The following is a 27,158-nucleotide window of genomic DNA, read 5'->3' on the forward strand; positions in this document are numbered from 1 at the left end:
CCCCTTGTCCTGTCCCTCCAGGCCCTTGTCCAGAGTCCCTCTCTAGCTCTCTTGGAGCCCCTTTAGGCACTGGAAGGAGTTGTAAGGTCTCCCTGAATTCTCTTAGAGCAGGATCATGTTTTGCTGCCTGTAAATTCTGTGCTTTGGCAAACCAGTTTTCCCTGGCCCACAGTAACTGGAGTAGGCCGAGTAAGAATAATGCTTCAGGGAGCAGAAGTTACTGATACTTTGCTGATTTATCCACTGATATGCTTGATGTCAGCTTTAAAGCTATTTTTCCTTCAATTAAAACAGTAAAGTAAATCAGTGAGTTACCCCTTTACCCCCTCGCCCAAGTAACAAAAGAAGTGCCAAACTCATTTGTCTTCAGGCTTTTATTTATATCGGAGGACATGTCAGTGAGATAAGGAGGCGCCTTCATGATTCTAAAGTAAATTAGAGAGCATAACTCCTGTCAAATCACATAAACATTGAGAACCTGCCAGGCACAGACTTCCTCTCTGCATTCCCCCCTCTCCACAGACACGAGCAGCAACCAGCCCAAGTCCCTGCGCCGTGTGCGGCTGCAGCCCCCGACGCTGCGCACGGGGGTGCGCGGGCGCCAGTTCAACAGGCAGAGGGGTAAGTGCCTCGGGGGGCCCAGGCCACGGCTCTGTGGGACTTTCCTCCTGGGGGAACACTCTGTGAAGTACTTTATAGGCTGTGTTTGTTCTAGACGTGGAACGATGCCCTGCCCTAGGTTCTGGTATGTGACCCTAAAAGCTCTAGTTTTGTTTAAATGTGTCTGAGCAGTTTTTTAGACAGGCAAACTTTCTTCTTCTCTGGCACTTGGTTCTTATCAGTGGAGAGAAAGTAAAGGGCAATAGATCTTACACTTGCAAATTTTTTAGACTGAAGTCTAGAAATCTTTGGTTTTAGTTACAGAGCAGTTCCCATTTGGCACTTTAAGAGTTCCAGTTATGACATCACTCTGTCCTAAACTGATTTAAAAAAAAGTTTCTGGAAGTATTAAAGATTTTTTATAGTGCAAAATAGAGTTCAACCACAACAGTAAGTTCTTGTTTGCAACTTCTGTATTAAGAAAATGCTTAGATGAATTGTATTCCATTTGTCATTATTTTAACATTGTAGAAGACTCGATTTTAACACTGAAATATAGTTTAGCTGGTATTTTAAAGGAAAAAAAAAAGTGAGGAGGTGGACCTAGGATAGATTTTCTTTCATCTGTCACCATAATTTTAATAACAACAACAGCTGATTTCAGGTGTGGTAAGAATGCTCTGCTGGTTCTTTCAGCACCCAGCACAGGATAGTCAGCCCCCCTTTTACATCACAGAGGTGACCTGTGTGTCACCAGGTTCAGGCCAGAGAGGGGAACTTGAACTCAGTCAGAAAGGATCTGCTCCTCTGCAGTGGCCCTTCCTTAGGGAAGGATGAATTGTCACAATGGCTGATTAAATCCTTTCATTCCTTTAATGCATTTGTTTTCTTTCCCAACACAGGTGTAACTCATGCCATGGGAGGCAGAGGAGGCCTGAACAGAGGAAACATTAGTTGAACGATCTGTAAAGTAATTCCAGCTGTGTATACAAAGTGCCAGTTTGCCTGTGGTTGCTTTAGTGTAATGAAGCCAGAGCTTAAAGCAGCATTTCATACTTAGAGTTGTGTGCACACATTTCATTGTCTTTTATTAATAAAATTAGAAAAAATGGTGACGTTCAAATGGCATCTCTTTTTTAAAATCCTCTGCTGTGCATCACTTGCTGGGACAGTTGTACCAGTCTTTGGATACAGTCTTTCCTGTGAGAGCTGTAACAGGTCTTGCTATTCTTTTGCCAATATCCAAACTGTAGTACCGATCTGGAAGGAAGAAAGGTCAGGATTAAATTCCAGAAACTACATTTAATACATGGAAAGAATCCAGAAGTTAAAGCCTGCATTTTAATGGCATTTAGGCCCGAATAACAGATTTTTCATTCCACGTGCATGTGTGGAGTTGGGAGGCTCTAACAATAAACTTCTGCTCTCGCCTTTATTTTTTACAAGACCTGGGTTGTATTAAGTTTTATAGTACTGCTAATAATTAAATCTGTCCCAAGAACAGGAGTAGGGAAGAATACTTTTGTACTGGTTGAACACAGAAATAGCTTTGAGAATTTGGAAATCAAACAAGCTAAAAACAAAACAATCCTGCACTGACTACAAAAGTGGGAACTCTGTGGTCCCCAAGTGTGAATGAGTGTTAAGGTGAGGAATTGAATCATCCTGACAGGGACTTTAGTATCCTGTATTTGGATAGTTGTTAGAGCTTTTTTCCTGAATAATCCACTCTGAGGAGTGCTTGTACATGATCCTGGCTAGAAAGAAAGAATCTACCTAATCTGGGATCATAAATAATGCTTTCCTGGGAAGGTTCATGTCCTTCCCTTTTGTCAGAAACACAGAAGCCAGTGAAAAAAGTATTGCTGTGGGGTGATCCAAGGATTTCAGTCTATCATTTATATAATTCCACATTTAAATATTGAGGGTTTTGTCATTTTACAAGCCTGGACTCCATGGCAATACATTCCTCATCAGGCTGGTTTGAACCACTGTTATTTCATTGCTGCTCGCTGTCCTGTAACTGTTGATTCTTATTAGAAACATCTCTTGATTACAGGCAACATTTGAATTCTCAGGACATTTTAGTATTGCTTAAAATCAGTCTTGTAGATCCACAAGTGATAACATGGGCTTCTTCCTCATCTCTGTGTCTTTTGAGATCTATAGCAATGTGCTTTAGCTTTAACTTACTGTAAGAGAAGGCATAGTAATCGTAGCCATCGGGCTTGTTCTGGTTGGGTATGGAAAGAGTTGAGTGGATGACTTTGGGGAGGCCTCTCCAGTAGGTTTGCATTCGGATTTCCTTGCGCAGAACTCCTGCAAGCAAAAGAAAACCCTCAGTGAGGAGGTGTCACAGTGTCTGCTGTGGCTGCCGTGTGCTTGTCGTCCGCAGCGAGAGCCGCTGCATTAAAAACATCCAAAAGTACTACATTTTAAAAAGGTGAAGCAGAATGTTGTTTCAGAACCTACTAAGGTTACAGCAGTTGTATAAAAGACCCTTAACAAACACGAGTTACCAGTTGGGTGCGGGTTGACTCTGACAGTCCGGATGATGGTCGGCATTCGCACGGCACGTTGGAAGCGCCTCCGGATGACAACTCTTGGCACAAAAGCTGGGTATCTGATGGTAATCCGTGCTCTTCTCTGACACTTCTTGGCTGGTTCTTGTCTGTACACATACTGCTGCATGTTCCCATCTAAAGGAGGCATTTGTTTCAGTAGTTTAAAAACAAAACCCCAGGAAACACCCAACAGTCATTGATCAGATATGAAGGTGTCATTGGTATCCATATTACACACCCAAAATCAATAACAAATAATGTTATGTTGGTAGTACAGCATTCATGTACGAGAAGGAAATGACATTAATTTAAAATACAAAATAAGAAATAGGGACATTTCCATACATAGTTATGAACTAGTAAGATTAAAGCCTCCCCTCCTCTAATTAATTTGGGACTGAAATAGTTTTACCACCAGGTAGAACTTATTTTAATGTTTGGCCACTGCAGTGCTGGATTCTCTCCTGTACAGACCTGTTTTAAAATGCACTGAAAGACCTGTAAGTACTAAGAAATGTTTTTACATCTTTAGGCTATTTTTGACCACCTGGAACACTGACATCAGTTATGTTTTTGTTTTTGAAAGAAATTGGTCTTTGGGTCAAGAGAAACGGTGTTTTATTCCTGACTAAGGTAATTCAAGCACCTTTTGATGATCCCTGGACTTCAGAAATAGGAGACATACCTCTCTTGATAAAATAAACAGATTCTGGTCTGTTGTTGAATCTTGCCACAGGTAAGGTTGCTACTATTCTCCCACTTAGGCCTGCAAATCCATTGGCAAGAGGTTTGGGATAGCCTGGATCCATGACTCCATTAGTGAAACGCCAGTACAGGGGGCCCTGAGGATTCAAGGGGAAAATGAGCTTTAGAGGAAATTATTCTTAGTTATTGAACTTCAACACAAACCTGAAGAGTAATCCATAAATAAACAGTAGGACTTTGATAGGTACATTATAAATCTGACTGGAATCACTCCTGCATCCATTACAAACAGGAAAAAACTACTGCTACTTCATAAAATACCTTCTGCAGTCTTTTAACATTTGAGTCAGGCTAGAGCATGTTAGAAACTAATTTTTAAGAGAGGTTACTGAACAAAGGGATTTGTTTTCTAAATCTCCTGATTTTCATTAATATAACAAGCTGCTTGAATTCCAGGCCTGAATGATTCCTTGGGAAATGACTATATAATATCTTTAAAGAGGTGTGGGCATTTCATTATTTTCTCTCAGGAAGGGAAACATACTAGGAACAAATCTGGGTCCAAGTTTTCCCAATATCCAACCTGAGCCTCCCCTGGCACAGCTAGAGGCCGTTCCCTCTCCTCCTGTCCCTTGTTCCCTGGGAGCAGAGCCCGACCCCCCCCGGCTCCCCCCTCCTGTCAGGGAGTTGCAGAGCCAGAAGGTCCCCCCTGAGCCTCCTTTTCTCCAGGCTGAGCCCCGCAGCTGCTCCTCATCAGTCCCGCCCCGGGCCGGGCCCGCGCCCACCTTGATGAAGAAGGTTTTCCCATCGCAGTTGCACCGGGAGAAGACGGAGTCGATCGGGGAGGGGATGCCCCAGCCGTCGGTGATGCGGCGGGGGTTGGTGCTCGGCGGGCTCCGGCCGTTCAGCAGCCAGTAGTAGTGACCTGGGGGGCAGAGGCGTCAGGGGCGGCGGGGACGGCGTGTCCTGCCCCGGGGACATCGCCCTCCTGCCCTGGGGACAGCGCGGGGACACGGCCCTCCTGCCCTGGGGACAGCGGCTGAGGCGGCTCCGGGCCCGTGAGGGGCTCGAGCGGCCGGGACAGGTGAGGGAGGAGGAGGAGGAGGAGGAGGAAAGGAGAAGCAGGAGCAGGGACAGGTGAGGGAGAAGGAGGAAGGGGGCCGGGGCAGGTGAGGGAAGAGGAGGAGAAGGGGGGTAGGGGCAGGTAAGGGAGGAGAAACAAGAGGGACGGGGCAGGAGCAGGGGCAGGTGAGGGAAGAGGATGAGGGACGGGGACGCGGCAGGTGACGGAGGAAGAGGAGGGATGGGGCAGGAGTAGGGGCGGGTGAGGGAGAAGGAGGAAGGGGGACGGGCCAGGGGAGGGAAGAGGAGGAGAAGGAGAGCCAGGGCAGGTGAGGGAGGAGAAGAAGGAAGAAGAAGAGGGACTGGCGCGGGACAGGTTGAGGGTGGGGAGGAGGAAGGGGGCCGTGCCAGGACAGGTGAAGGAGGAGGAGGAGGAGGACGAGAGATGGGGACGGTGAGGGAAGAGGAGGTGTGGGGCAGCCTCACCTCGGAAGACAGCCAGGGTGCCGTTGGGCAGGGCCACCATGCCGTCCGCCGGCCTCCCGCTGCACAGGTCCTTCTCGTCGTCCTTCCTCTCTGCAGGACACAGGCAGGTGGACTCGTTCAATGTACAACAAGGATTGCATTAATTTTCCCCCTTACCCCCGCCGGGAGCCAGGGTTTAATCACTGCTTGGAGGTGTGTTCTGGGAAAGTTTGGCTCTCGTGTTGCGGCCCCAGCGGTGCCCAGTGACCACGTGTGGTGTCTTTGTTTATTTGTCACCTATGTACCCGTAATTCAGAAAAATACCCACAAACAGCCCTCATGTAATTTCTCCGTGCTCCAGGATTTTATTTGATGTTTCCCCAAGCTGCTCTAGTGAGCTCTCTTCCCTCTCCTTATTTCTTTAAAAAAGCATTTACACTTACTTTCAGTTAAACATAAAGGAAGGATGAGCTCTTTTGGACAGAAATCCAAGTATTTTCCCATATAAAACACTTTTTCCCCCCTCCAAAATATCTTTCAATATATGACTGAAAAAAATGCCCAAGAACCTGCAGGCTATATCTGATTAAAATAAATAGTGAGGGCATGAAAAATGTTGTGGTAAAAAGCACAGAGGAAAGAGAATACAAGAAAGAAAAATCTTGTCTAGCTTATGTCCTATATGTTTTGGATGCAGCTACAAAATGCCAGGTTAGGTTCCATTAGTGGTAGATATTCAGCCTGACTCCCTAGTAAGAAATTTATCATCTTTTTTCCTTGACTTTTTCTCTGTTTGCATCTTCGATTGTACTTACAGCAAACATTTTTCAGCAGGGCCAATTACTGAAACCAATTAATTCAGATCATGTTCTAAACTACCCAGAGAATTGATTTAACTGAGGTTCCCATATTCAGGACAGTGGCAGCTGTAGTGCCATGCTTGTGGCTGGGCACCGGGACAGTGCCATGTCCTGATGAGTTACTGGTGATTTGTATCTGCTGGAATGCAATTACCTTGTGTTTCTCCAGGTAACATCGGCAGGTCCCCAATTGGTATTAAAGGCTTGTTTATCTCGGGTTCTTTCACAGGCAGAGTTTCAGGGTCAGTTGGATGAGGCTCCTCTCTGCTCTCAGTGACCTCCTGGAAATGTATTGTTGGCTTGGATGTCCCGTTAGAAACAAGATACATTTCTTCTATCGTGTCTTTTTTATCCCTGGTAGTGGTTTCTTTGGCAACTGTAGTTACCTCTGCTTTGTCGGTACCAGGGGCCTTTTCAGTGACCTGTTCCAGTTCTCTGCCAGGTGTGGTGCTCACTTCTTTGGTGGTTGTTACCTCTTTTTTGCCAGCTGCTGTCATCACCACCACACAAGTAGCACCTGCGCTCTCTGGAGCTGCTGCAGCCTGCTCCGCTTCTGTACTTGTCTCTTTTTCACTGGGTGTTACCACCTTGCTGGGTTCAGGAGTTGACTCTGCTTTGGTGGTTGCGGGCTTGGGCAAGGGAGCTGTGGCTGCTGTTGTTGCTTCTGATGCAGCTGCTGCAGTGACAGGTTGCTTGGCTGCATTTGGAATGTCATCCATACCTTTAGGAGAGTCACCTGGCTTAGCTGTTGTCACCACAGCTACAGTAGCCAAGTCTTTCCCAATTGAGGCTGTTAAAATGTCTTTAAGCAGAGTAGTTCTGTCTTTCCTGGGTGTTGTTACCTCCTTGATCTCCATTGTGGTATCTGAAAGCATTGTGTCTGCTCCAGGTGTGGGAGTGTCCTTCCCAGCTGTAGTGGCTGCAGCACTGCTGGGAGCTGCTGTGTCTTTGTCAGCAGTTGAGACTAATCCGGGGACAGAGGTTGTCACTGCAGTGGGTGTTGTTGTCTGTACCACGGTGGTGTCAGCCTTGGGGGCTGCAGGGGTGGTCGGAGAGACTGCGTCCTCTGTTTTAGGGGTGGAGAGGCTGTCAGCCTTGGTTGTTGTTTCCTCTGGAGTTGTCTCTTCAGGTTTGGGGGTGGTGGGAGAGTCTGCCTTGGTTGTGACTTCCTCTGGAGTTGTCTCTTCAGGTTTAGGAGTGGTAGGGGAATCAGCCTTAGTTGTTGGCTCCTCTGGGGTTGCCTCTTCAAGTTTAGGGGTGGTGGGGGAGTCTGCCTTGGTTGTTGTTTCCTCTGGGGTTGTGTCTTCAGGTTTAGGAGTGGTAGGGGAATCAGCCTCAGTTGCCTCAGGGGTTGTGTCTTCAGGTTTAGGGTTGGTGGGAGATTCAGCCTCGGTTGTTGCTGCCTCAGTTGCCTCAGAGGTTGTGTCTTCAGGTTTTGGAGTGGTGGGAGATTCAGCCTCAGTTGTTGGTGCCTCAGTTGCCTCAGAGGTTGTCTCTTCAGGTTTTGGAGTGGTGGGAGATTCAGCCTCAGTTGTTGGTGCCTCAGTTGTTGGTGCCTCAGTTGTTGGTGCCTCAGTTGCCTCAGAGGTAGTCTCTTCAGGTTTTGGAGTGGTGGGAGATTCAGCCTCAGTTGTTGGTGCCTCAGTTGCCTCAGGGGTTGTGTCTTCAGGTTTAGGGGTGGTGGGAGATTCAGCCTCAGTTGTTGGTGCCTCAGTTGTTGGTGCCTCAGTTGTTGGTGCCTCCAGTGTTTTGGTTGGTAGGCCTCAGTTTGGCCTCGGGTGGTCTCCCCCCCCCTCAGGTTTTTGGGTGGTGGGAGACATTCCCAGCCTCAGTTTTGTTTTTTGGTGCCTCAGTTTTGCCTCCAGGGGTTGTGTCTTTCCCAGGTTTAGGGGGTGGTGGGAGATTCATCAGCCCGTTGTTGGTGCCTCAGTTTAGCCTCCAGGGGTGGTGTCTTCAGGTTTTTTTGGGTGGTGGGGGAGAAAAAAAAATTCATCCTCAGTTGTTTGTGCCTTCAGTTTCCCTCAGTTGTGTCTTCCCAGGTTGTTTTTTGGAAGTGGTGGAGAATTTTCATTCAAGCCCTCAGTTGTTTGGTAACCCTGCACTTGGTTGGGCCTCAGGGGGGTTTGTGTCCTTCAGGGGTTTTAAAAGGAAGAAGGTGGTGGGAGATTCAGCCTCGGTTGTTGGTACCTCAGTTGCCTCAGGGGTTGTCTCTTCAGGTTTTTGGGTGGTGGGAGATTCAGCCTCAGTTGTTGGTGCCTCAGTTGCCTCAGGGGTTGTGTCTTCAGGTTTAGGGGTGGTGGGAGATTCAGCCTCGGTTGTTGGTGCCTCAGTTGCCTCAGGGGTTGTCTCTTCAGGTTTTTGGGTGGTGGGAGATTCAGCCTCAGTTGTTGGTACCTCAGTTGCCTCAGGGGTTGTCTCTTCAGGTTTTTGGGTGGTGGGAAATTCAGCCTCAGTTGTTGGTGCCTCAGTTGTTGGTGCCTCAGTTGTTGGTGCCTCAGTTGTTGGTGCCTCAGTTGCCTCAGGGGTTGTGTCTTCAGGTTTTGGAGTGGTGGGAGATTCAGCCTCAGTTGTTGGTGCCTCAGTTGCCTCAGAGGTTGTCTCTTCAGGTTTAGGGGTGGTGGGAGATTCAGCCTCAGTTGTTGGTGCCTCAGTTGCCTCAGAGGTTGTCCCTTCAGGTTTTGGAGTGGTGGGAGATTCAGCCTCAGTTGCCTCAGGGGCTGTCTCTTCAGGTTTAGGGGTGGTGGGAGATTCAGCCTCAGTTGTTGGTGCCTCAGTTGCCTCAGGGGTTGTCTCTTCAGGTTTTGGAGTGGTGGGAGATTCAGCCTCAGTTGCCTCAGGGGTTTTGTCCCTCGTCCAGGTGTTTTTTAGGGGGGTGGTGGAGATTCAAAGCCCGCGGTTGTTTGTGCCCTCAGTTGCCTCAGGGGTTTGTTGTCTTCAGGTGTAGGCAATACCTAGGAGATGCGCCTCAGTTTGGTTGGTTGCCTCAGTTGCCCTCAAAGGGGTTGTGTCCTTCCCATGTTTTGGAGTGGTGGGAATTCATCAGCCCCTCGGTTTTTGTTGGTGCCTCAGTTGCCTCAGGGGTTGTCTCTTCAGGTTTAGGGGTGGTGGGAGATTCAGCCTCAGTTGTTGGTACCTCAGTTGCCTCAGGGGTTGTGTCTTCAGGTTTTGGGGTGGTGGGAGATTCAGCCTCAGTTGCCTCAGGGGTTGTGTCTTCAGGTTTTTGGGTGGTGGGAGATTCAGCCTCAGTTGTTGGTGCCTCAGTTGCCTCAGGGGTTGTGTCTTCAGGTTTAGGGGTGGTGGGAGATTCAGCCTCAGTTGTTGGTGCCTCAGTTGTTGGTGCCTCAGTTGTTGGTGCCTCAGTTGCCTCAGGGGTTGTGTCTTCAGGTTTAGGGGTGGTGGGAGATTCAGCCTCGGTTGTTGGTGCCTCGGTTGTTGGTGCCTCGGTTGTTGGTGCCTCGGTTGTTGGTGCCTCAGTTGCCTCAGGGGTTGTGTCTTCAGGTTTTGGAGTGGTGGGAGATTCAGCCTCAGTTGTTGGTGCCTCAGTTGCCTCAGGGGTTGTGTCTTCAGGTTTTGGAGTGGTGGGAGATTCAGCCTCAGTTGTTGGTGCCTCAGTTGCCTCAGGGGTTGTGTCTTCAGGTTTAGGGGTGGTGGGAGATTCAGCCTCAGTTGTTGGTGCCTCAGTTGCCTCAGGGGTTGTGTCTTCAGGTTTTAAGGTGGTGGGAGATTCAGCCTCGGTTGTTGGTGCCTCAGTTGCCTCAGGGGTTGTGTCTTCAGGTTTAGGGGTGGTGGGAGATTCAGCCTCAGTTGTTGGTGCCTCAGTTGTTGGTACCTCAGTTGTTGGTGCCTCAGTTGCCTCAGGGGTTGTGTCTTCAGGTTTTTGGGTGGTGGGAGATTCAGCCTCAGTTGTTGGTGCCTCAGTGGCCTCAGGGGTTGCGTCTTCTGTTGGGGGGATGTTGGTAGAGTCCACTTCAGTGACTGGTTCCTCGGTGGCATCAGGGGTCATATCTTCTGGCTTCTCTGTGGTGGGAGGGTCTTCTTCAGTCACTGGTTCCTCGGTGGCCTCAGGGGTTGTGTCCTGTTCCTTTGGGTTGGTGGGCGGGTCTGTCTGGGTAGTCAGTGGCTCTGTGGCTGCAGGGGTTGTCTCTGCTGGTTCTGTAGTTGGAGCAGGAGTGGTCTCTGGGTTTTCCAGTCCAGTGCCAGGATCTATAAGGTAAATACAAATGAGTTTCAGCCATTGGCATTGCTGTGCATGTGCCTGTGGTGTATAAATGTATTGCACATCTGGGCAATAGGTAGTACTGTTGAATAACTGTATTTTTTTAGAAGGGCAGAACTCCCCTGGGCAGGGTTCCACACGAGTCCCTGTGGTCCCTGGGGGACTGTGCAGCAGCCTGGCTCAGTTGAAGTCATCCCTTTGCTAAGCTGTCACTGCCCCAGGGGCAGTGCTGCAGGGTTTGGTTTGGTGCTTGTAGGTGAGGCTGCCTTGTGGTTCCTGCCTTTTCCATGCTGTGAAATACAGTTCTTCTAACAAGGCACTGCCCTTCTCAGTCTGTTATTTTGATTTATCCCACTGGCCTTCAACATAACTTTACACCGATGAGCTGAACTTGGAGAAGTTGGGAAACGGGAGGAAAATAATTCCTGAATACAGAGCCCTGACTATCTCCTACTGTGTCTTTATATCTTGGATGGTTTTCCTCTTTGTGATTTATGGCTTTAAGATTCTCTTTACTTGTATTTATAGTTACATTGACTTGGGTCAAATTATTTATGTTCAGCAAAAAGGAACAGTAAATGTTTCTGCATTTCAATCTTCAAGTATTCTCTCTCTGAAGTTTTGCTGTTTAGCTCTGTTTTCACACAGGTTTTGTGTTTGGTATGAGCAGAGCATTACAGAATAGGTTTTACTCCCACCCAGCAAGTCTGAAATACCATAAGCTAACTGGCATTCTGCTAATGGTTATTTGAATTTCCTTAATTTTCTTTCATTTAACCCAGTATATTGATCTTTTATTTTTAATAGGAAATTGCAACAGCAGAAGCATAAGTACTCCAAATTTAAAACAATTAAAAAAGAAAACAAAAGGGGAGGTGTGTTAAAATATTGGTCAGCCAGTACTGACTTCTGGTCTCATTTCATTCTTGTTACTTCAGGTTTCAAGTTCAAACTGATCTCCTGAGTTATCACTTCAAATGCTGAAACACAATACCAGAGAACACAGCAAAGCAACGTATTTTCCAGTCAGAAAAAACAAATCAAGTGTTCTCTGAAGTTGCATAAGGCCTGGCTTGATTAAAGCTAGAGAAACCTGCTAGGACATTTTCCTGTCTTGGTCCTGACAGTTCATCACTGTCCCAAAATACAACACCCTTCCTGTTCCAGCCGTGGACCTTGTCCAAAACTGACAATGGCCTGTTACACATTTTGGGAAGATGTGTGTGAAAATCCATCAGAGACACCGGAGACATCACCACACTCCACCATCTGTGCTGGGTGAACTCTCCGAAATCCTGAGGGCTCGGTGAGGTAATCAGTTTATAAACCGAGTGGTTCCAAGCTTGGTAACTGTCTGGCAATGTCTAGGATTGGCTTCCTATTTCCAGAGCAGGAAAATGGTCTTTAATGTTCCTTCAGGTAACGCCCATCCTGTTTCATCCATACCCTTGCCTACCTTCCACAGCTTCCTCTGGCGGCTTTTCCTCATCGGTGGATGACCTTTTAGATGTTGCTTTGTTTTCGGGGGGAGTCTCCGGGGCTGGCTTTTCTGTGTGTGCTGAAAGAGATAAATACTCCCATTAACAGGTTGTTATTTCTTTGTGGGTACTTGGTGTCAACTGCCTGAGAAGAAAGTGATTACAAAATGGCAGTGACCATCTTCCATATAAATCTAAGTTTCTTCCTATCTATAGGATTCTTTACACTGTTATTTATATGAAAAAGTGCAAAAATACCCTGTGGATCCCCAAATGTTTCATCAGATATGGGAGTGTTGTTTTACCCAGAAATTTGAGGTGAGGCATTCTTGGCTAATGGCAACTTTGAGGTGGGAAAAAGGTGAATTCTGGACTTCTACATTCTGAAAATTTGTCTTTTTTTTGTTTTTTGACTACAGATGACTTGGGACTAAGTCACTATAGTGGAACTTGAAGAGTTGTCATGTTAGCCAAGCATTTACTTTGATAATCCCTTAAAGATTCAGTTACATTGTAGTTCTCCAGATGTGATAATTCTACACAAATGATCTTTTTTGAGAGACATCTCAGTAGAAATAGTTCCCTTGAAGGAGACAGGCATGGACCAAAGAAAAAACACAAGGTATCAGTGTTAAGCTAACTTCTAGTAGGCTGAGTTTTAGGAGAAACAGGAAGTTGTGTTCAGATTTTCCAGCTCTGAAAAGTGTGTGGGGTTTCACTTGCAGCCAGTAAGAGCCAGATAACATTTTGTAATTAATTGTTGGGTCAAATTGTACAATTGGAAATGAGCGTGTAGAACTTGTTAGTTGTGAAGGAAGTGTGCTGGAGCTCAGGGGACTGGCTGAATTTTTTTATCCAGCAGAAGGAGTTGGTAACTGCCAGAGGTGTGTGTAATCAGCTTTTGACAAAATGAATGGGATTTTTTTGTCTCAAAGTGGTGACCATGGTGTCAAAGGATTTATTTTCCCAGCAAACTCAAAGCAAGGAAGGTTGGGTGTTGGACTATATCCTGAAGCTTTTATTGAGGGAGAAAAACTGTGGTTGTTGAATAAAATCATTTAGGGAGCTGAACTGGCTTTCAGAGCAGTCAGTAGTGGTGGAGGGGAATGTTTTGGTTAGTCCTTAGCTGTGCATGTGTGTATTCAGGGAATAAGGGGCTTCTGGAGGGTAGGGAAGGTAATGGTGATATCTAGATAGATGATGTACATTTGACTTTGCTGTACAGAACAAAATGTTGAGAGGATGCTAAAACAGCAAATCTATTCCAAGAGGTTTAGCAGGTTTCTCAGTTATTCACACATAATATAAATACTCAAATATTGAGTACAGTGGTAGGCTGGCTTTGAGGTATTTTTGTTGGGTTTTTTTCTTTTTTTTTCAGAAATTAATACTAGAGCTTAATAAAATACAGAAGAAACTCTCTAAGTTTAGGAACAGTTGCTTAATTTTTCATTATATTTAACTGAAGAAAAGAGAAATGATTTAATAGTCTTTTGTGAGTGTTTGGGTGTGTTAAACTCGGCAGAAAGAGGGAGACATTAAACAACTTCAAAGGCAGGAAATTCACCTCAAGACACTTCCAAGACACTCATCCTCCTCTAGACATTCAGTCAAAAATGCTGAATACAGACTCTATTTCAGTCTAAATTACTGTGTAACTGCATGGCAAAGCCAAGCCACTATCCCAGTGCCTAGGGACTGGGAGTGGTGGGTGCAGTGCACCAAATGATAATCCCTAAGTCCGGTTGTTTGTCACACCGCAGGCTTTGGGAATTGGCTGCCATGGAGGTTGTCTGGTCTGTGAATGCAGTGACCCAGTGCCAGGCATATCTGCCAGGTGTGCTCACAGAAATGAATCCAGGTCTGTAGATAGACCTAAAAAAATTTAAGGACATGATGAAATTAAACATATTCATGTCTTGGTGATGGCTTCCAGTATATCTCCCTATATGTGTCCATAGTGCATCCATGCTTGAGAAATTGGCCAATTTACCTTTGAAATTAGATTTTAATATTTTTTTTCAGTATTTTTTTTTTGTTATCCTTAACTTCTCGCGTCTTAAGAAGCCCGCAGACTTTGTTTTCTGAGAAAGCAAAGCACCTCTATTTAAAGATCTCTTCGAAAAACACAGTAACAAAGCAGTTTCTTACCCTCTTTGCAGTGTTTGGCATAGTCTGGACAGCATTTGCCGTATCGTTCGCAGTCGGCATCGCAGTCACACTCCCGTCCTCTCTCGAAGGCTTCGAAGCACCGTCCTTCACAGGAGAGTCCTGCACGAGGCACAGCAGCAGAGTCAGGATGTTTGCCTACCTCGTGCTGAACGCTGGCACCTTTCTACAGTGAAGTCGTTTGCTCTGGGTGGCGTAAAGAAGAGCCCCATAAAATCAGGTGCTTATTCTGGTGTGATCCAGGATTTGTCTGTGGAATTGTGGGGTTTGGATCAGGCCGTGCAGCCAGAACTGCGCTGTCACACTGCAGTGTGTTGAAGCCACTCAAATTTGTGGTGGAATGAAACGTGATGCCCATGTTCACTTTAGCCAGGTCCCACCATAGCGGGCTTCCATTCCCTCACCACGGAGCAGTGACCTCAAAATTAGATTTAAATTCTGGGTTAGGTTTGCAAAAAGGTGTTGGATCAAGAGTGATGTGTCTATCAAAGCATTTCTGAAAAATAATTGGCCTAATCAGGTCACAGCCAAGTGTACCTGGTGTGCCTGGCCAAATACTGCAGTTTAATTGTGGGAATGAGTTAACTAGGGTACCCAGAGTGACTAGAACTGTTTAACACAGTTCTTAAATTATTAATGCTGAAGGAGTATTTACCATGTTCTGACATGATTAATACCCACATGGGTTTAATATTTTATTATTTGTTAACTTCTGACAACTTCAGTCACTGCAGTGCTTCTATTTCGCACCAAATAATGACCAAATTGTTTTGGAAAGAGTGTGCACAGCTATTACAGACTTCAGAAAAAGTACTTTCTGTACATAAATCCCTATCAAAGTCATTGCCTCTGTGACACCCAGGGCACAAAATCACGTTCTACAATTAAATCACTATCTAGCAGAAGAGGATTACTGTGTAGGCAGATTCTGAGCATCTTTTGATTACTGTAGATGTGGAGTCAGTCTGTTCATGCCAGTGGATTCACTCCACATGCACAGGTGAGAATTGTTTTTATTTTATGATGTTAGGGCAGGTTTTGTTCATAAATGATGTCTGGCATTTCTCTAATTTGGTCAGCATTGATGCCACACTAACTGGGCAGCAATCCTTAGTCAAACTTCCTGCATCCTTTCAGGATGACACCTACTGTGCTTGCCTGAACTCACTGGGTAGTGAGGGTAGAACAGGGAAGACTTTTAGCCTTAAATATTTGATTAAACGTTATGTAGAATCCGACCCACAATAATAGCTTACATAATAAAGTGCCTCAGTATGTACTTTCAGCTATGAACAATGCTGATGTTCCCTCACAAATCAAAATGAGGATGGGGAGGACTGAAGCACAAAGTGTTTCCAGTGTGTGTCAGGGCAGCAGAACTGGAATTTTAGGGAGCGCTGTGTCTGAATTTGAACAAAACTCGACCCGTGTTGCTGGATCTGAGAAGTCTTATGTCACCCTGTAATCCTAGTGGAACTACAGTGTAATGTAACAAACTGCAGTTATCCAAATAACTGATATTTCTGACATTGGTGCTTCCCAAGAAAATGGTTTTTAACTCTCAGTAAACAATACCTGTCTTTATTTACACTGCATGGTTTTGTAAATATATAAAGCATAAAATAATACTCATCCAACCATCTTTTCCAGCAAGCTCTGGACAAGGTTCTGATCCAGAGTCAGTTTCTGTCCATGGAAGGACACCCTCAGGCTTTGGATTAGACCCTACAGCATCCATACTTCTTAAATTTGAGTTGGGATGTGCCAGAATTTCTCCCTGCAAACCCTTGAATTTGCTTTTACGACTTTTTTTTTTTTTTTATAAGACAGACAGATACAGTAGAAATGCACGAAGGAACAAAAAACAAGCAGTAAACTGTTTCACCCCCTCTTGCCTAACTCTGCTGTTGTAAAAAGCAAAATCCTTTGCTTGGGAGTAACCTGTGGATACACAATTTTCTTTGGATTGCAACAGGTTATCCCTGAGTTTTTGAGGAGGAGAACAACACATGTATGAGAGGGAACAAGGACACAGCGAACTAACATACATTGAAGCATTCAGAGAGGAGACCTGGTGCAGTGGGGAGCTGGGAGGGGGATTTTGTGGAGAGGAACTGGCTGTGTTTGGGAACTTACCCACTGTGCAGACTTTCCTGAAGTCAGGGCAGCACTCCATGTAGTGGTGACAGTTAAAATCACACTGGCAGTCATGCTCTCTAGAATACCCTGCCCCACATCTCCCTGTACAGCTCGACACATCTAAAATCACACAACACTGGTGTAAGCATTGCCAAACCACAGTGGGGCCTGAGGAAATGCTGGGCTGCAAAGGAGTAAAGCCTCTCTTTTTCCCCTGCAGAATCTTCCCTTGGTATTGCAGGAACTGAGGGCCTGGTGTGACCCCTCCTGAAGGTGTGTGGAGCAGAGGTTTGCTCTGAGCCAGCCTGTGGACCAGCAGGAGCATGTGTTCAGGTTAGAGGGGCGTTCCCCTGGGGCTGACTTACCCTGTTTCTCCTGAAAACTAATGAATCCTTGGGGATTGGTTCTGTAGCATGGCCACAGGCATCCAAACCAGCCTGTGCAGTTTTACCTTAGGCAGCACATCAGCCAGGCACTTTGCTGCTTTGCTGACTTATTTTCCATCTTAATTCACCCTACCTATGGTCATAGGTGTGAGTGTGCAAAAGTTTCCCTGGCAGACCCATTAGTGGTCTGATTTTCACTTTTGGTAACGTTTTTCCTAATAACCAAACCTAATCAGGTTAGCTTGCAAGCTGGAGAGCACTGTCATAATAAATACAAAGCCCCGGAGCCATTTCTGCTGGGAGTTTCAAAGTCTGCCTACCCTCTACACTGTTTTTTCCCTGCTGTCAGAGAAGAATTTGGTATCAATACTGAGGTTAGGAACAGTTGGGATCTAGTCTTGCAGCCTTCTCCAAAGTGCTGTCTGTTTGTTAATTAAGAGATTACTTATTAGCAGACCAGTATAAAAGCTCATCCCAGGATGGCTTTACTGCCAGACTGCTGCAGTGCTGGCAAATGCTAGATGATAATATATGGTGCAGATTACAGTTGGAAAAGCAAGACATCAGGAGGTCTGCTTTCAAACTGTGAGCATTCAAGGTTGGCAGTGCTTTGCTACCCTTCTACTGCCAGATATTCACCCTGCAACTAATCCCCTTCCTGTGCAAAATCTCTGCTAACGTGACATGCTAACAGCTTCTTCTGGAAACGAAACATGCAGGGCCACAAGTGAAGAGTCCCTAAATACAAACAAAGAAGCTGAACAATCAGCAAGCTCAAACAGAGTCAAGATAATCAGCTGAAACATTGAGGAACCACGAGGAAATAACAACAAATAACATGTAACACAACACCAAAGACAATTTCTAGCAGCACACACTCCACAACTGTGTGTATGAAGGAAGACCACGGGATAACAAATAATTACATATATTGTGATTTTCAACAAGTAGTTATAATGCTTGTTACCACTTCTTTGCAAACAGCAAAATGGGACTAGGGAGTAACTGGAGACATTAGTGGACTGGAGTTAATGGGCCCTTAATACAGGAGTTAAAAAAAGAAGATGGACACCTTCCTTTATGATATGTGCCCTACAAATTGCACCCTTCTTCCCTTATGGAAAGAAAGAAAGTCCAAAATACTATACCTCTTCATTCACTTATTTAGTTTAGTTTATGACTTGTAAGGTACAGAGTTACTCCTAAGGAAAATGCCTGAATGGTTTAGTTTGCTGTTGGTGAGAGCTTTGATTTTTGCTGAAGGCAGAGGGAAGGCTCCCATCAATGAGCAAGGGTTCAGTGCCAGCCTACTCTGCCCAGCAGGTCACATCTGGCATCTGCTGTGCCCTGGTGAGCTGCTCACATACACGATATTGTCCCTTCTGCTAGCAAGTAGTAATAAATTATTTTCAACCAGCAAGGAATACACAATATTATTCCCACAACAACTTGGTAGCTACCTGAGAACTGCAGAGGACTGGCCAGGCTGCAAGTTCTGCTTCTTCACAACAGTGCAACTTTAGTACAAAACCAATTATAGAGCTTGGAGAGTAAATAAAAATCTATATCATTAGACAAATGATTCCCAAAATTACCTCAGTGGTGGTAACAGTGCATTTAATAGCAAAGCACTTAGCAAGGTATAGACAGTCCTCTCCCCGAGCCTACTGAAATATTTCTGACCAACTTATGTGGATATTGTCATTTTAGATTTTCCTTGAATTACCCTGCAAATCACAGGGGCTAAAAATGTCCATCTGAGGGCAATGGGATCTGTAGAATATGTCTACAGAAAAACAAACTGGTTCATATGCAGTTTGCATTACATGTATGTTTTTGTATAATTCCTCCTAGAAGGAGGACCATGCTGCACTCAAATTTGTTTAGGAAAATATTCACTGATGATAAAACTGAATCATATTGCCTGGCTGAATAAATATAACATTCTAGAAATTAGTATTTTTCTAAGGATTCTTTTGGAGCATTCTCAGTGTGTGTCAGATATCCTAGAAACCCTCCCTTCTACTTTGTGTGTTACAGTACCTTGAGAAGACACTTCTTGAATCAAGGACAGAGAAAGGAGCACCAGGGATATGCAAAGTATGTTCCATATGATCATTACTTTCAGGTACGACATCATTCCTGAAAAGAAATAATCTCATGTCACTATGTGCAATTCAATTAGTCCATAAATAAAAAAAATGCAGTGCCTATCTTGTTATATAATACTAGTTTGATAAAAACATAAAATAAACAGTAAAACTGTTCAGGGCCACGTTGCTAATTTAGAATTACTCTATAAATTCTCTTGATTATTAGTTGATTAGCTGTTAAATTTTGTACTAAGACTATAAAAATTCATTATTAACAAGTAACAGAAGTAATTTTATGCAGAATTTTATTATGTGAAGGCTGCAGCCAGTCTTCTCCTTCTAACATGGGTATACTTCAGCTCAACAATTTGTGAAGTTATAATATTGATAAATATAAATCTAAAGTAAAAGAAGTACAGAATGTTAGTTATTAAGCAACATAATTTTATAAACCTTACTGTATCATTGAAATATTAGTAGTCAAATATAACAAATGGAAGCGTAGGCTAAAAGTAAACCTTTCAAAAGGAAAACTTTGGGGTTTCTGTTTCAGTTTTCCTTTTGAAGGAGAGCTCTGAATAGAAATCAGTGTAACACTTACCTAACAGAGAGTGTGTCTGCTCCCAGGGATGCTCCAGATGCCTTTTATATTGCTTTGTAACTGTGCTGGGGGTCAGTAATTAGACAAATTAAACCCAACCCCTGATGACAGCTTATGACAGCAAACTTTCCACAGGAGTTGGAGGAGGTCCTGGATGACTGGACTACCACAACATCTGGAAAATACTCCCGTTAAGAAAAACGATTACAGAAAAAACTAAATAGGGACTTACTAGTCAAAACACATTTTGATTACCGAGTGAAGTGTACAAATTGTCCTGAATTCAGCTGGAAGGACTCAGAGTGTATTGCAGAGCAATAAAAAATTATCCCAGGCCAGTGCTGAGGGTTTTTTCTTTCCTGTCACACAGAGCTTAGGTGACAGTAGCCTGAAAACGTGCAGCTTCATCTGCTACTGATGGTGTATCTTCTCCAAAAAGCTGTGGGAGCTAATTCATGCAGACAGAAGTAATTCACCAATCCTACACTGAATATGTAGTGCTTTTCCCTGAACTGAATGGAAATGTTGCCAAGGTGTTGGCTAGAAATCAAAGAATTTAGTCAAATCTCACATTTATTGAATGTGTGACACGTAACACATCAAAAATGAATGAAAGAGCCTTAAATTGTTTCAATGGTCTTTGTGTTTATTGGTTCCAGATCAAGGATACTGGAAGTGGTTCTTTGTAACTCCCAGAGCTAAAGGAGGTTTTAATTGAAAACTTTAATGGTCCTGACTCTCAGGGCTTGGGAGAGAAACTGTATGAGAAACTGCACTAAAGGCCTGAGAACTTCCATATTTCTGTCTTATAATATTACTTGAATCCCAAATAGTTCTGTTAGCCCAAAATAATAGATATGGCATAATATCTATTATCTATCCTATCCCAGCTGAGGAAAGGAGTTAAAATGAGCACGGGTCTCTTAAGGAAAGTAAAGAAGACACTTCTGAACAGGAGTGGGTTTAGGCACGTGCTTGAATGTGTCCCTCACTCGGTCCAATGACTGTGCAGCTTTAGGGTTTTTATGCTAGATTTTCTTTCTAATTTTGTGTTATCACAAATAAAGACAGTTTCATTCAACCTTTCTGCATTGTGTGCTTAATGGAGTACTTATTGCTCTACTTTGTGGAAAAGGAGAGGCTCTGAGATTTCATGGAGTTTGTTCAAGGCAATATATAAATAAATGTATATTACATGTTTTATAATAAGAGTTGCAGTGCTGTCTTTAGAGGAGTTGACTGTAAGCTTGATAAAGAACCCCAGGTTTGAGAAGAAAGGTACCTGTCTATAGGTATTTAAAGCCTGGAGAAGTAGTACTGTTTAGAGGAGATAAATAGGATCAATCTGATGAGATAGCTTTCCTAGAAAAGTAATAAAATGCTTATTACTTAATTAATTTATAATATGATAAAGCAAATCATTTATGACTACATTACTGAGTTATATCCTTGCTTTGATATCCATGATATGGAGGAGACTTGTCTCTTCCATCATTCCAGAGCTGGTGCTACTGTGAGCCCCAGTTAATACTGGCTGGCTACCTGGGGTGAAAATATCTGTATAAATTAGTAAATAAAAAGTGACAGAAGATCAAAAGTATCCTGTTAACATGCCAGGACTCAAGTCATCCAAGGACAATTAGGTCCATACACAACTTGAAATATGGCTAGTCATGACTGGCTGCTTCATTTATTGTGTTACGGATACGTTCATTTTGGTAGGGTGGTATTGGTTCATTTCTCTTGTGAATTAAGCTTTTGGGTTGTTAGAGGTGACGTGGGGTTGCAAATTTTGAGTGACAATAATTCCATAAGTGGATCAACGGGAAGTGAGCAGCACTTCAGACACGTTTGAATTGCAGTGTCACAGCGGCATTGAGGTGGTGCCTCTGCGGGCACTGCACAGAGCGCGGTCAGACACAGCCAGATGGGGCTGGATCCTGACCAGCTTCTGCTGCTCTCCCCTTTGTTTTCAGGCATAGACTTGGAAATCCTGCTTTAAATTATTCTTATGGATTCTGGGAGGTGGCAAGAAATACTCTCAGGGCACTGGTGCTGGGCAGAGTGTGCTCACTGCTGTTGTGCCAAGGTTAGCGTGCCAGGGAGAAGGGCCTTGAGAGAAACGGTGGGGCAGGGGCAGGTGGGGACACATCCCAACCATTTGTGGGTTGAGCTCCATCTGAAACAGAGCTATGAAATAGGGAAAGCAAAAAATGTCCCATTTCCTTATTTTGATTTCAGCTGCATTTAGGGAAACAGGATTCATTACGTTCCTGATGAGTAAATAAGGATGCATGGCTTCACCAGCATTTTAAGTTGTCCTGAAGTAGCACAAGGGACCTAATATTGTGGTTAGTCACTCCAACCAGAAAGAGAGAACCCTATTTTTCATCTGATTTCATTGCTTCAGCTATCTTACCTGTATTTCCCAACTTCAGTAGTTGATTGCATTTTTCAAAAGAAAAGGGTAGAAAAGAAGCCTTTCCTTACAATCCCTGCTCTGTTTATGTCCTGAGATCATCCCAGTTACAGTCCCATTGCTGTTATTTTTGATTTCTGGACTAACATTCCTTAAATTGAGGCCCATGACTTGGCTGTGCCTTTTCAGGCCTGGGCTTTTTCCAAAGCACATTGGTCAGTCCCATTTATGATGGTGGGTTTGGGGGGTGTTCATGTGCACTGGGATCACATGGAAAATGCGTGCCAGTGAAATCCCAGAAAACAGCTGTAGGGATAATGTGGGTCTGGGCTGACAGAGGCCCTATTGCTTTTTCAGTCCCATCATTGATCCCCGCTGTGAACCCATCAGTATCCTCAAAATATCCCTTAATTTTCCTGTGAAAACTAAGTTACCTTGGAGTGCTCTGAATGCCTGTTAGGGCTCAGTTGGCTGTGAGATCTGCTGGGGTGTCCCAGAAGTGATACAGAGAAACTGAGCTGAGGAAAGGGAAGAGGTAGCTGGAGTAGTGTTGGCCTGTTAAACATTCACTGAGTAATGAACCTTTATTTCATCTTTAACTTTGCAGGAATCACAGCAGGGATGTAACTGGAAGTTAAATGAGAGTGCTGGAAGCATCATTTAATGAGTTACTAAGAAAAACTATCAAGAATCACAGATAATTTTTGGTCTTGCTGGAAGGACTGACACATTTTCAGCGTTATGGTGTTTAAGGGGCAAGAGAAGAGAATGATGTAGAGGAGGTAGAAGCCCTAATGTGGGAAGGGCATGGGATGTCAATAGGTTTTTCTGGGACAACTGCTAATTGATCTAAGATGCTTCCTTGTGTTGCCTTCTACAGCTGGTCATTTTTTCCATGCACAACTGGCTGCATTGTAATGCCATATTTTATTTAATTGATTTAATTGTAACAAAAAAAAGTAAATTTTGAAGAGCACTTAAATATAGCGACTTTTCAGACCGAGGAATATTAACACCATTGCTTTTCTTTGATTTATGAGTAGAATAGCATTGCAATGAGTTCTGTGGTAGCAAGCTGCTGTAATAAGGGTCAGATGCTCACATGCATCATCCAGTTGATGTAAATATAGATTTATTGTATATACAGTCCCTAAAAAGTTCAGAGAGTTGTATAATAGCAAGAAGTAGAGAGAAAAATCAGACTCAGGAAATACATTTGTCCTCTCAGAGATACCAGGTGAGCCCATCACAATGAGTGGAAGATGAAGGATAGAATCTGCATGTTTGGGATATTTTTTTAGTACTACCAAAATCAGTAGGAGAACTGTTTTTATTCCAGAAGAGCCTTTCAATTCAGTCCAGCTGCAGATATTACTGAGGATCTTGAAGAACGGGAGGATGTATGGAACTGGACTTGTCTGGAGCCTTGGCCCTACCACCATCACTTTATTGCTGTCATAATATTTCTCAGTGGGTCCTAATGAGTTCCTCTAAGAGAATTTTAAAGGTTTGCATCCCAAAGCTAGAGCATGGATTTATCTGAGCTAGACTGGAGTCTCATTTTATATGGAATCTGTGCTCTGATTCACACAACAGGGCAGATTTTAGTGTCAGAAAGTTACAGGGGAAAATCTTTTGGAGGATGTCTGGCAGAACAAGACCTTACTAAACAGGAAATATTCAACTTCTCTTTCTTTCCCATTATAGGAATTATTCCTCTCCTAGTTTGGGCCTGGTAAAATGGGTTTTGCTTTGGATCCAGGTAGTCTGACAAAAAGTGACTACTGTTTCTTAAAAATGTCTCACTAAATGAAGTACATTCCACATTGTTTGTTCTTTTTTTCTCATACAGTGTATGGGCTCATTCTGCTGAATCATAGCTAGAAGAAAATGAAATTTAGCTATAGGAAGAAAAAAATCATACAAGATTTGATTGATGTGGAGGATGGCAGAGAATAAGAAAAATAGAGAAAATGAACATGAGAAAGGTAAGAGCATGAATTTTTTTATGTCTCTTTATAATGTAAGAAACGATGAGTTAAACAAGAATTCTCAGTTAAACAGTAGTAGCTGAATTAGCACAGGCTAATTTGTGAATTTGTGAATAAAAGATGAAGCAAATTCTTCCAGATTAGTTACTTCATTACCCCTTGGGGACAGTTAGAGACTCCCAGAAAGAGTCACCACTTTTTATATGGCTGACAAATAACACCCTCAGTTTGGCAAAATAGCAGTGAAAAGGTGTCAGACAGGGGGTTTTTTCAGACTTGGTATGAAGTAATTTTCTTGTAACATGAAGAATCATCTTTCTTAGACATCACACTCAGGCTACTATAAATAATCCTTTTAACACATTTTCAAGCTTTCATTTCGTACATATTTAAGGAAAAACTGTCTGTTTAAATGTGTATATTCAAGGGAGAAAACCTTTCTGGGTCAGTATAATTGTACATCATGTACATCAAGTAGATTTTAATGTACAGTGCTCTGAGAAGATTAATTTTTTTTTTTCTTTATTGGAACTTTGCTGCTGTTGTTTGACTTCAGAGTGAGAACTGAACAGTAACTTCTGATGTGAATTCAAAAGGAAGGTCTCAGAGATTAAATAATAAGTTAATGTACAAAAAACTCTCTTGGCAGTATTGAATACTGTATATTAATGGTAGTGGAGAAAGCTTTGGGTAAAGCTGCCAGAGGCTTGTGGAAGCTGCTTTTTTCTTATTGCAAACACCTAGGTTTGATCATTCATGAGTTTACAGAAGTCTGAAATGTTCAGTACTTCTGCCTGTTAGGATTCTGTTGTTTAAAAGACACCTACAGTGAACAAGGGTTGCCTGGGTGTTTGGCAGAGTGAATTGCCTCAGCATGATAAATCCCCTTTCCTTTGGCAAAGCTAAAGGTATTTAAGACATGGAAAAATTCTCATTTCCCCTTCAGCTTCAATGACCTTTGAAATAGTTGTATTCTCTTTTAAGTGCTTTCAACGTGAACTCTGCCTCTGAGAAATCAGTTTTCTTCTCGATCCTCCCACAAGAGTTGCACAAGCACAGCGTGACTGCCCAGCTCAAAGCAGGGCACTGAGGCTCAGCAGCCTGTTTGCAGTTTGAATATAGCAGGAATTTTTCTGCCACCAAATAAAATGAGGGCAGGAATGTCAATTATTCAGCAAGGCTGTGGTCCATCAGACACTGTGCAGTGCTGATCTGAAACAGGAGTGATCTGCAGCAAAGGCAGGATCCTTGAGCTGATCTGCTGAGGCAATAATGAGGCAAAAAGAAATTAAAAACCCCAGTTTAAGTTGTTTACCATCCAAATACGTTTCTGCTATATCAGGAGATACTGGCCTCTGTTTGTCTATAATTAAGTCTGAGGTTAGAACAGAGCAGTAGATTTTAGAAATCTCAAACTGAATGTCCACTTAATTAGCTGTTTCTCAGGGGCACAGGTAGCAGGGAGCATGGATGGAAGGAGCTCCGTTCTGGTAGGAAGTGAAGTTCTTTACCTCTCCTAAAAATTCTCCTTCACAGCATGGACTGCCATCATTAACAGCTATCCAGATTTGGGATCTCAATCCCATATCCCTCCTTGAAGCTGGGGTCAAGGTCAAGCTTTGGAAAGATGAGTCTTCAAGAGCTCTTGACATTTTAAAAGTCCCAGGAGTTAAAAGGGGGCTGGCAGCTTTTCTGTTTAAATGATTCATCCCCCTTCTAGACTTCAAATTAAGTTTATGACTTGAATGAAAGTTAGATTATAGGACTAGTAATTCAACTTTGTGGTGTCCAGTTTTAGGGAGGGATCTGGCAGGGCCCCTTTAGGGATTGATCAATATAGTGATTTACTAAGCATTTATTTGGGCTCAGAGTTAGGGCTTCTCATGTTGAAGCTCAGGTATTAAGAGGTTAAAAGGAGGGATGAGGACTGATGAAGATCTTATATTCTGTGTTATTGGAGAAATTCATATCCAAAGGAAAACTCAGGGGTCCACTCTATTAAGATTTATGGCTACATTCACTATACGCTTACTAATAGCACTTCAGTGTATTTCGTTAATGTTCAGTTTATGTTTCAATCTAAATTTTCAGATATTTTGTGTGTTTCTGTTGCTTCCCATGTCCCTCACTTACTGCAGAGACTGGCTTTGTTCTTGTAATTGAGGTTTGCCTGAGGATGTGAGCTGGAGGTAGTATTTAGGCATCTACAGCATTAAGAACCAAAAAATGTGGGCAGACATGACCCAAAACCACATATTTTACTTTTATAGAAGGATTAACCCTCTGGCTATAAAGAAGATTGGATTTAGGTTTCAAGGTTTTAACAATTCAGCACATCAATATATATGTTATCTGGGGACTTCAGAGACAGGGTTAGAGTTAGGAAAAAGCTAATCTGGTACTTAAACTCAAGGTTAGAGGCTATAAATTAAGACTATGAAACTTGGAGCCCTCTCTGGTGTAGGCTCTGGGGTGAAGTTTGCAGATTTTCCACTGCTGACACATCTGTCCCTCAGTTTTAGCTGGGGATTGCCTTCATGTTTGGAGTCTGAAGTCCCAGGACTCTGGTTTTCTGGTGTGCTTTACAGAGCTATAATTTACACTGATGTCAATCTTTGGCTGTAAATATGTGAAGTTTAAGTATGTAATAGTATTTTTTACTGCACAGATGGGTATGTTACAATCTGGTTTAATGGTTAGGAAATCACAGTGTCAGAGACCATTTTATTGATTGCTGTTATTGGTATTACTTATCCTTCCCAGGGCTTAGACTAAACCCATCACAAAGTGTAGCCTTAACAAGAGCCAGCAAATCCCTGTAATGTTCCCAGAAAAAGAAAGCAGAAGCATCTTTCCATCCCAACTCCCTCACCCCCCGTGCAAGATATGAACATGCTGCATGTCTAGGCAGTGGAAGGGCTCCCAGTTGCTGTGCTCTGGGACATGATTAATCTCCAGTTAGCTACAGGAAGAGACCTGTTTCTCTTCCCCAAGGCCCAGCATGGAGGTGTAGGTACATCTGACAGGTCCGTGCACCTCAGTGGGCATCACTGGGAAAGGATGAGGGACAGGGCACCAAAGTCTGGCAACAGATTCCTGTGTTTTCTGTAACCTCCATCTGAGGATGAATCAGCAGCTCACTGTCACCAAACATGGCCTGCTCTGGTTCTGGCACAGTGTTCTCTTTAACTCAGCTTTTTGAGGGACTCTGAGGTGTAATGAGGACTGCAAGTAGAAGAAAATCTCTCCAGTGTGTAGAGAATCGAGGATTTTACATCACTCCCTGATGGGTTAACAGGTTTATAGATAATACCTGCCTGCAATAAAAGCCTATTTACAAAAAATTGCTTATTTGCCTTGACTGGACTGTGAGAATTCCCCTTCTAGCATAGCCTGGAAAGAATCTCTTC

The 27,158-nt window shown here is 43.6% G+C and overlaps 2 protein-coding genes across 4 annotated transcripts in view; one reads left to right on the top strand and one right to left on the bottom strand.

The window, feature by feature from the left end:
• TPR (translocated promoter region, nuclear basket protein) overlaps positions 1-1,723 on the top strand; it is a 34,310-nt gene extending 32,587 nt beyond the window's left edge. For all 3 annotated transcript variants that reach the window (XM_027749398.2, XM_027749399.2, XM_027749400.2), the window contains exons 50-51: positions 523-621; positions 1,503-1,723. In XM_027749398.2, the coding sequence (XP_027605199.1) occupies positions 523-621; positions 1,503-1,558 (155 nt within the window). In that variant the 3' untranslated portion in view covers positions 1,559-1,723. The remainder of the gene's footprint in view (positions 1-522; positions 622-1,502) is intronic.
• On the bottom strand, positions 392-19,394 carry PRG4 (proteoglycan 4). The gene is made up of 14 exons (XM_039384334.1): positions 19,339-19,394; positions 18,688-18,786; positions 16,256-16,378; positions 14,102-14,221; positions 11,929-12,030; positions 9,301-10,459; positions 8,444-9,104; positions 6,411-7,995; positions 5,418-5,507; positions 4,655-4,794; positions 3,850-4,006; positions 3,120-3,299; positions 2,794-2,919; positions 392-1,860 (listed from the first exon to the last, which is right to left on the bottom strand). Exons 2-14 carry the CDS (start codon positions 18,782-18,784, stop codon positions 1,757-1,759), a joined length of 4,644 nt encoding a protein of 1,547 aa, XP_039240268.1. The 5' UTR covers positions 18,785-18,786; positions 19,339-19,394; the 3' UTR covers positions 392-1,756.
• Positions 19,395-27,158: the final 7,764 nt, after the last annotated feature.

The sequence above is a fragment of the Pipra filicauda genome, unplaced genomic scaffold (assembly GCF_003945595.2).
Source record: "Pipra filicauda isolate LSUMZ 115617 unplaced genomic scaffold, ASM394559v2 scaffold347_size1265977_pilon, whole genome shotgun sequence".
NCBI lineage: Eukaryota > Metazoa > Chordata > Aves > Passeriformes > Pipridae > Pipra > Pipra filicauda.